The 10,071-nt window shown below is 41.7% G+C and overlaps 1 protein-coding gene across 4 annotated transcripts in view; it reads right to left on the bottom strand.

Moving 5' to 3' along the window:
* Positions 1-10,069, bottom strand: part of MFSD11 (major facilitator superfamily domain containing 11) — a 37,667-nt gene extending 27,598 nt beyond the window's left edge. The window contains exons 1-8 of one of the 4 annotated variants that reach the window (XM_023556865.1): positions 9,624-9,681; positions 9,051-9,106; positions 7,318-7,453; positions 6,637-6,744; positions 5,467-5,546; positions 5,230-5,326; positions 2,400-2,458; positions 1,727-1,871 (exon numbers count right to left, since the gene is read on the bottom strand). In XM_023556865.1, the coding sequence (XP_023412633.1) occupies positions 1,727-1,871; positions 2,400-2,458; positions 5,230-5,326; positions 5,467-5,546; positions 6,637-6,743 (488 nt within the window). In that variant the 5' untranslated portion in view covers position 6,744; positions 7,318-7,453; positions 9,051-9,106; positions 9,624-9,681. Of the gene's footprint in view, positions 1-1,726; positions 1,872-2,399; positions 2,459-5,229; positions 5,327-5,466; positions 5,547-6,636; positions 6,745-7,317; positions 7,454-9,050 lie in introns of all 4 variants that reach the window. The other 3 variants (XM_003417236.4, XM_023556864.2, XM_023556863.2) reach the window with 3 other exon arrangements.
* Between the last annotated feature and the right edge of the window lie 2 nt (positions 10,070-10,071).

Genomic DNA, 10,071 nt, shown 5'->3' on the forward strand with positions numbered 1-10,071 from the left:
AGAGAACGAAGCCAACCCCCTAAGAACAGGGACCTTGTCTCTCCACGGCTGTGCCCTTCAGGTTTAGGACAGCGCTGGCACGTGCTCAGTGCTACTCGTAGACTAAATACCGAGCTTCAAGCTTGGGAGCAATGCAGTGAGAAAGGATGCTAAAAGGGCTGAGCACGTTCCTCAACCCAGCACCCCATCATGGTTGCGTAATCCCTCGTCTATCTCCTCCACTGGGCAGCAAAGGTCCTTGTAACAGGGAATGGGTTGTGTTTGCCTTCTTAGCACCAACACCTAAGATTAATTAATGAAGGGATATTAAATTTTGGTTGAATTTGTGGTATTCATCTTCACAGACACATTCTCCAATTTTTATTGGTTTGTGTCATATACACACATAAACCAAAACCAGACCAAACCTGTTGCCATCGAGTCGATTCTGACTTATAGCAACCCTACAGGACAGAACAGAACTGCACCATAGGGTTTCCAAGGAGTGGCTGGTTGATTTGAACTGCTGAACTTTTGGTTAGCTGCTGAGCTCTTAACCACTGCGCCACCAGGGTTCCATATACATACGTATGTATATACACATACAGAAAATATAATAAACCCCGCTGCCGTCGAGCAAAAGTACAATACACAACTTAATACGTAAAAAGTGCAAATACACACTACACAAAAACTTATATACATTACAACACATACATATTGAAACTTCTCTTTTGCTTTAAATAAATCTGTTGTAAACTAAATGCTCAATGAACCCATGACTGGAGAACTTTCGGCCCCGTTCTGGATAAATGGACAGCACAGAAGGCTTGATGCAGAAGTTCAGTTAACACGTCAAATGCTCTAAGGTAAACTTCACAACTTCAGGATTCACAAAGAAAGCAAAAGGAGGGTGGCAAAGATAAACCTGGCTTTCCCAAGTCTCAATTACACCTTCAGAGAAATCATCTGTGATGTTTCAAATAGTTTCACTTATAACTGGAATCTGCTCCAGGCAACTTACAACTTAGAAAAACTCAGGGCCGCACCCTCATTCCCCATTTGGACTACTTTTGGGAAAAACGCCTGAGTAGGTTATGCAGGGCCCAGTGCTGTAGGTAAGAACAGGGGTACAATCAGGGCTCACCTACAACAGACAGCCTGCCGCTCTCGTACCACGTGAGCGGAGGAATTTAAGAGCTGGGTCATAAAACACTGAGGGCAGAGACGGTTTTCTATTTAACTTTATAAGCCGACATCCTTACACATGAAAATACATGCTGAACCGCATGAGGTAATTGAGGCCTAGAGAAATTCAGAGGATTATTGCTACTGTCTAGTGTTGTACAACTTGTCAGTGGCAAAGCTGGGATGACACTTACTGTATTTTTTTTGCAAACAACCTGCCCACACAATAACATGAGGCATAGCTCACATACAAAAATAGCAAGGAGGGCAGGTCACGCAGTTGGCCAAAAAATGTACAATGTGTGCATTCTTTGTGTTAGAATACAGTACATTTCTGTACACCTTTTCACTACCCACCCCCCAACTTTTCCTTTTCCTCCACCAACCGCTCCTCATCTTCTTCCTTTTCTTATTTGCTTTAAAACTTTTCCCTCTTGTCTGCCAAGTTAACCACCAGAGTATCTGGTAACACTTAGGGCTAAAAAGCCAATTAAATCTCAAGGTTAGATATAGTCAAAATACATTTTACAACAGAAGGAATGTTTCCAAAGCTCCTTACTCATTGACTTCCAGGTCTTGGTCATCGGAAGATTCATCTTCTCCCAGGACATTTTCGGAATCTGGTTTCCTAATGAGAAAGAACAGAACTGTCCCCACAAGGCTAATCACTGTCAGGGCAATAAACACCGTCCTTCGGTCGCTCTCTGGGGGGAAACAAAAGAAGAGGAAAGTAGATAGCATCCACCATCCACACAGTTCCAAATCAGCATTGTGTTCAGAGGTGGTTTATAACTGCCAAAATTCGACCTCGTTAGATTTCTACTTTAGGACAAGGAGGTCAATGTGAGACCTCCATTTCTGTCTTTCTGCTAGAGTAATACCTGTACTCGTTATCAGAAAGAAAAATCCCACAAGAATTTAATCACATTCTTTTTAATCAAAAAAGTGTACAGACAATAGCTGAGAGTTCATAAGTCTGGCAGCTGGCGAATACATGCGTACATGGCATAACCTTCTCCCATTCCTGGAGATGCCACTTGACGCACAATCATAAACTACAGTCTAAGTTTAATAATTTCATCCAAGGAAAAAGGTGGCTAAATGCTAAAATCTGAGGAAACTTAAGGTGCCAAGGTTCATTAGAACAATGTTTTTTGAACAAAGCAATAACGAGTATTTATGGAACTGTGATTTTGCTTAGAACACATCTAAACGCAGAAAATGAAACAAACCTGATATTTGAGTTTTCCCTTGCCAAGCAAAATATATGTAGAGGTTTCCAAAGAACAAGCTGGCAGAAGAAAAAGAGAGGACATCAGTAAATTATTGTAATATTGATGGTTTTTCAAACACTTATTTCCAATGTCTGCTATAAAGAGAGGACCGCCAACTGACATAATTTAAAAAGTTATCTACCTGCCCTAGGTCACTCAAAAGTATCGACTCTGCTCTTTCTCTTTCTGAGAAATGTAACTGACCCAGATGGAATTTCGTCTCCTTCCACATGATGGTAATCTGATCTTCAGAGTATATTTGACTCACTTTGAAACATGTGATTTATTGAAACTCTGGAAATGACTTCTTGGAAACAAGTTTCTACTACAGTTCTTTCAAAATCCTAAATGAAAAAATAAAAATCCTAAATTCTAAAAAAATCTATGGAAAAAAAACCACGATACCGTTTTCTGCATCTAATCAGATACTTTACTGAACACACTTTCCTAGGGAAGGGATTATTCACTTACATTTACATTTCTGCCTCATAACATAAAACCAAACCCATTGTAGTCGAGTCGCTTCTGACTCATAGTGACCCTATAGGACAGAGCAGAACTGTCCCATGGGTTTGCAAGGAGTGGCTGGTGGGGTCAAACTGCTGACCTTTTGGTTAGCAGCTGAGCCCTTAACCACTGCGCCACCAGGGCTCCCTATACATCCCTTAAAGCTGAACATGGGCATTTGTTTTGCCTTATAAGTGCCCGCATTTTAGGCAAGATCTGTGAAGGCAAATCCTCAGAACAGATTACTGAAATCCGATGTCATGAGCACAGTCACCGTTTCTGCTTTATAACTAGAAAAACACGGTAACATTTTATCCTTCAGTATTAATATCATTAGTCTTTCTTTTGAATTTTAGCGTATTTGTTGGTAGCTTTTTATCATGTAGTGAGGAAATCCTGGTGGTATACTGGTTAAATGCTAAGGTTGCTTACCAAAAAGGTCGGCAGTTCGAATCCACCAGGCACTCCTTGGAAACTCTATGGGGCAGCTCTACCCTGTTCTATAAGGTCGCTATGAATGTAACTGAGTAGACGGCATTGGATTTGGTTTTGGTTTTTTTATCATGTAGTGAAGGAATCCTGGTGGTGCAATGGTTAAGCGCTCAGCTGCTAACCAAAAGGTCAGCAGTTCAAATCCACCGGCCTGCTCCTCGGGATAAGGGTGTGCACTCTGCTTCCATAAAGATTACATCCTTGGAAACCCCTCTGGGCAGATCTACTCTGTCCTAGAGGGTCCCTATGAGTCGGAATCAACTTGGTAGCAATGGATTTTTTGATTTATCAGGCAATGTAGTTCAGTGGGAAGGGCACAGCTTTTGAAGCCCAGATGATGATGATTTAAATCAGGTAAGTTACATTTTAAGCCTCTGTTTCCTCATCTGTAGAACAGGTATGACACCAATGAACTTCATGAGATTGTTGTAAGGATTATGTGAAATTAAGTAAAGAAACCATTGCCTTTGAAATTTGTTGTGGTGGTTGTGTGCCATCCAGTGAGTCCACTGCCACTCACAGCGACCCCATGTGACAGAGCATAGCTGCCCCAAAAGGCTTCCAAGGCTGTGATCTTCACGGAAGCAGACTGCCACATCTTTCTCCCATGGAGCAGCTGGCTGGTTGGAACTGCTGACCTTTCAGTTAGCAGCCAAGTGCTTAACCACTGTGCCACCAGGGCTCCTTCCTTGAAATATAAACCATTGCTGTTGAGTCGATTCCAAGTCACAACGACCCTATAGGACACCGCATTTCCAAGGCTGTAAATCTTTATGGAAGCAGACTGCCACACCTTTCTCCCGCGGAGCAGCTAGTGGATTTGAGCTGCTGACCTTTCTGTTCGCAGCTGAGTGCTTAACCACCACACCACCAGGGCTTCCTTCCTTGAAATATGGCAGGTGCTATAATAAATGGTGGCTAGTATTACTTTCTATTTACTAATTGGAGCCTTGGTGGCACAGTGGTTAAGAGCTTGTCTAACTAAAAGCTGAGCAGCTCCTTGGAAACCCTACAGGGCAGTCCGACTCTGTCCTACAGGGTCACTACGAGTTGGAATCGACTCAATACCAATGCATTTACAGGTTTATTTACTAATCCTAAGTTCCAATGAGGCAGATCTGTGCATTTCAAGCAATCCCATAAAATTTTGAATTTATACTATTTTTTCTTTTACTGCTATCCCTAACATTTTCACTGGCTAATTCATTTCAGAGGTAGACTGCCAAGTCCTTCTTCCTACTCTTAGTCTGGAAGCTCAGCTGAAACCTGTCCACCATGGATGACCCTGCCAGTATTTGAATACCATAACTTTCAGCATCACAGCAACCCACAAGCCCCCATGGTACAACAAACTTATAGGCACATGGGGGTCTTCTGCCTTGCAAAAAGTGCAGCCAGAATGCTCCTTAGAAGCAAGGATGGTAAGACTATGTCTCACACACTTTGGACATATTATCGGGAGGGATCAGTCCCTGGAGAAGGACATCATGCTTGGTAGAGGGTCAGTGAAAAAGAGGAAGAATCTCAACGAGATGGACTGACACAGTGGCTGCAACAATGGGCTCAAGCATAGCAACGATGGTGAGGATGGTGCAGGACCAGGCAGCGTTTTGTTCCATTATGCACGGGATCACTATGAGTCGGAACGGACTTGACAGCATGTAATGCTACATGCAGCTAGGAACTTAGGTCACGTAACGTAGAGGATTTAAACTTTCCACAAAACAAAGAACTGAAAAGCGGTGGGACAAAAATCAAGGAAAATATTTAGCTTCAAAAGGACTATTACCTTGACTGTAAGAGTGCCCAGAAAATCCCGCTGTTCCTCCCAATAGTGTGTTCATCTGAATTCACCGTCAGGCAGTTTCCCTGTGCCGTCCAAAGAACTAGGATTCAAACCAGAAGTTTATCAGAAAGAATACAGAAGTCACTCGCCTGTAGGCACTGAACACATAAATGATACCCTGAGATAAGCCCCGGTGGGAAAAGACAAAACAGAATAAGGAGATAAAACCAAAGTGCTTACCAGCTGCTGCAATTCCAATGAAAACCGAGGCCGTGTAGAAGGACCACGGGAAAGGCTGGATAAAAACGGCAATGTACATGCTAAAATATAACAGGTCAATGCATTACAGTCAAACAATACCTGAAATAGAATGCCAACTATGCCTTCTAGGGATCAACTAGGAGGGTTCTCTTCTTTTAAACCTGAACCTGGAAAGGACCTCGCCAGTTTTGAAAAAAGGGACAAATGCAACCCACTCATTTCATAACGGAGCCCTGGTGGCACAGTTAAAAGCTTGGCTGCTAATCAAAAGGTCGGCGATTCAAATCCACCAGCTGCTCCTTGGAAACTCTATGGGGCAGTTCTACTCTATCCTAGATGGTCACTATCAGTCAGAATCAACTCCATGGCAGCGGGCTTGGGGCTTGGGCATTTCATAATTTACTATTTCAAATCTGTGAAATCAGACATTGGATAACTGGCCTTTGCAGATAGCTTGGCATATGATAAGGCCATATGTAGTTCTAGAGCCCCAAAAGAAAGTTTATTGCTTGAATATAAAAATTACGTTACTGGTATAAAGTTACATCCTTTCATAGCAAGTCCTTTTCGATCTTCCTAGAGATCTATTTTGGGTACTGTTTTCCTTAACAGTAAAACAAAAGCAAATAGCCACACATTCTGTCACATTAAAACAACATGGTGCTCCTGAGCAGTAAGTTAGTTAAGACTTTGCTGAAGAAGAGAGCCAAGTCCCCATATTCCAGTAAATTCAAGCCAGCAAGTTCTTATGGAAAGTTTACCGGTAGTCCCTGACTTACAAGGTATTCCAGTTATGACCAACGCCACTTACAACCGAACTGCACTTAACAACCTTCTGCTTTTGTTAATACATCTTATCACAAGTAATCTAACATGTACTACATACGTTAAAATGTACCTGCAAGTTCATATGTAACATTTCCAACCCCCAAAGATAAATAAAGGTTGGATTTATAAAAATATTGGTAATAAAAGGTAATAACGAAAACTAAAAAAAAAAAATGAGGTATCTGACTTAACGTCAGAACCGGCTTACGACGGAGTTGTCAGAATGGAACCCAGCTGTAAGTCAGGGACTTCCTATACTATGTGCTTGAATATAGTGAAAGTGTTCTAAAGCAATGAGTGAAAAAACGTTCCACTACTCACCTGTAAAATAAACCGCTAGCAAACATGGAGAGCTGAGGCCCCACAATGGCAACCACAGACGGTGTGATCAAATTTGAAGCAGAGAACACTCCGTAAATAATTGCCATGCTGTACGGACAACACACAGAAGGAAAGATAAAGACTTCTGAAGTTCTGTCTCAAAAGTTCACTTTTTAAAAAACTCACAGATTATTTTAACAAGCACTCACGGTTTTTAGTCAAAATTTATAAAAACCTATTACTAAGCTGAATGTCATATATTAAACTCTTCATCGTACAAAATATTGAAGTCCCATCAAAAGTTTGAATCAAGTTTGCCTGAATAATTAGTAATGCGCTAATATATTATAATAACAGCTAACGTTTAGTAAGCACGTTATACCTACTTTGGAGCCCTGGTGGCATAGTGGTTAAGAGCTCGACTGCTAACCTTTAAAAGGTCCGAAGTTTGTTCGAATCCACCAGTCACTCCCTGGGAATACTGTAGGGCAGTTCTACTCTGTCCTATAGGGTCACTATGAGTCAGAATCAACTTGACAGTAACGGGTTTGGGTTTTTTTTGTTGTTGCGGCTTTATATATATATTTTCTTCCAATCCTAACAGCTCTATAAAGTAGGTATTGTTATTACTCTCATTTTACAAAAAAGAAATCTGAGACACAGAAGAGTTAAGTAACTTGCCAAAAGGTCTAGCTGTATAGCTGATGTACGGTGAAGCCAGGATTCCAACCCTGGCAATCTGACTCCAGAGCCCCTGGTCAATCAATCTGTTCTCCAAACAGCCTGCAACTCCTGGAAATCGGATGAAATTTCTCTACTATAAATAACAAGCACAGAGTCATAATCTGGTTAAACCAGAATTTAACTTAACCTGATGGTATCACTTAAAAACTATTAGTCTGTAGAACCAGCCCTATACATGTACCTTACAGCAAAGTGTGAATGAAACCATTTCAAAGGTCCTGAACTAGCCACCGTTATTTATAAGGACCGTGAGGATAGCAAAAGACAAGGCAGTGTTTCATTCTGTTCTATGCAAGGCCGCTATGAGTTGAAATCTAATGATGGTATTTACAAATGCATAGTAAACTATTCTCTGGTTTTTATGGATCTTGCAGTGTCAACTGTTCTTTAGGATATACAGGAAGGCAAAGCACTACCAAAAGTTGTGGTATTATTACTAGCCACTTAAGACGGAGTATGTTATAACATCTCTTTATTCTCAAGGAAGGAGCACTGCTGACATGGTAGATAAGGGCTGGACTGCTAACAGCAAGGTCAGCAGTTCAAACCCAGCAACTGCTCTGCAGGAGAAAGATGTGGCAGTCTGCTTCCATGAAGATTACAGCCTTGGAAACCCTGTGGTCCTACAGGGTCACTATGAGTCACTATCCACTAGACGGCAACAGGTTTTTGATTTTACTCTCAACTATCACATAAAAGGTCAGGCTTAGGACAGGTAATAAAGAACCAAGTAACAGATGTGGGAGAAGGGAGGCTATGATCCAATACTTAATCACAAGGAAATAAGGAACTTGTTTGTGCTATAAACATGTATGTATTGTGTTACATTTCCAGCTTTTCTCACAATGTACTGGTGCCTCGTGAAGGTTTTTGTACTTCATTTTCAACATCTGTAAATGTGAGACTAACAACTAAAATTTAAAAGCTCCTGATGACAGTGTATTAGTCGTTATAAAATTACAAAAATAGGAAGACTAAATGTTTCAGAATCATATAAAAAATACTCTCCATTTAGGACTGGATAACCATCATCACGATGATACTTTTGTCAATTGCTGTCATGCCGGTTCCTACTCATAGAGACGCTATGTGCAACAGGATAAAACACTGCCCAGTTCCATACCATCCTTACAACCAATGTTACGTTTGAGCCCGTTGTTACAGACACTGCGTCAATCCATGTCCTTGAGGGTCTTCCTCTTTTTCCTGAACCTCTACTAAGCATGATGTCCTTCTCCAGGGACTCGTCCCTCCTGATAACAAGTCCAAAGTATGTGAGACAAAGTCTCACCATCTTTGCCTCTAAGGAGCATTCTGGCTGCACCTCTATTCAATGTTCTTTGCCAACACCATATAAACCTATTAAATGCGAGGCACTGTGCCAAGTGCTTTCACACATTATCTGAGCAGGGTAGCTGGACTCATAAAAGTAACTTGCCTAAGATCAAGCAGGAGTTAAGTTGAGAAGCCAGGATTTCAGACCCAGTGTCTAATTCCACATGCAATCTAAAGCGTATAACCTTTTATCTATTATGTCCCCCAAAAGAATCTAAACACAGAAAAAAGTAACCACCATTAATCCAATCATACTATTATATTGCCTCTGACTCTGATGGGAATCAAGCAAATCCTGTTACATGCAAAGAAAAACCAATTATAGGGTATAATACCTGGTATATCCACTGCCATGAAAATCCGTGCTGTTTAAGCTCCTGATGACAGTTTGCTGTGTGAAAGATAGAACTAATCAACGGCAACGTTTATGTAATCTCTGTCCCTGCTGAAATCTGTTTCCAGGTACTCAAAGATAGAAAATGAAGTCAAAATTCACAATCCGTCAATGAACATCAAGGCTTAAGAATGCTGAAAATTAACCAAGAGAAAAGACAAGACTGCACAACTGGAGACAGTAAGCTGAGAAGAGAGAGAACAGCTGTAACTGTGTCTTCAGTTTTATTTCCCTAACTATCCAAGCGCTAACGTATAGCTTAATGCAGACAATAAAATAACTAGGCCAACATCCATATCCCAAATTGAATCAGAGAGATAAACGGTAATGACAATCACACATTAAGAAAAAACGTCTGACATATAAAATCCAACCTAACTATAAAAAATGAGGAAGAATAGGTGAGAAAATAAATGGGGCAATTTAAATGCGCTCTTACATACAAAGAAAGCTTACTATCATCTTCGAATGCATTATGATAGGAACTTCAAAGGAAGAACAGATTCCAACTCACCGCCACATTTCCACAAGTTTGAAAGGCGGTGAACATAAACATAAAGGCAACTCCTAAAATAATGATGTTGAAAAGCTTTTTGGATTCCGGGGACATTTTGGCTCGGCTCTGCTGGAGGCCAGCAGCAGCAGCCCCGGGCAGTCAGCTCTCCTCGGGGCGAACCCACTGACAATCCTGAAGAAAATGAGATGGTCAGAAAAGGCGGATACGGGAGCAAGGCAACCGAGCTGTCAACTGCCCGTTCTTGGATCAGAATCCCGGGCTTAGAGTGAAGTTGTCCCCACGGAAAGAATTAGGACATTCCTAGGATAAGGTCCGAGCAGGAAGTGCCCACACCCGGAGAAGAGCCAATAACGTCGCTGCTCCAGGTTGAGGGGCCGGCGAGTGGATTAACAGGCCAAAGGGGAGCTCGCAGCTGCCGGCGCGGCCCCGCCCGCCGCGCCCCGAG

Source organism: Loxodonta africana, chromosome 18, assembly GCF_030014295.1.
Source record: "Loxodonta africana isolate mLoxAfr1 chromosome 18, mLoxAfr1.hap2, whole genome shotgun sequence".
Lineage (NCBI taxonomy): Eukaryota > Metazoa > Chordata > Mammalia > Proboscidea > Elephantidae > Loxodonta > Loxodonta africana.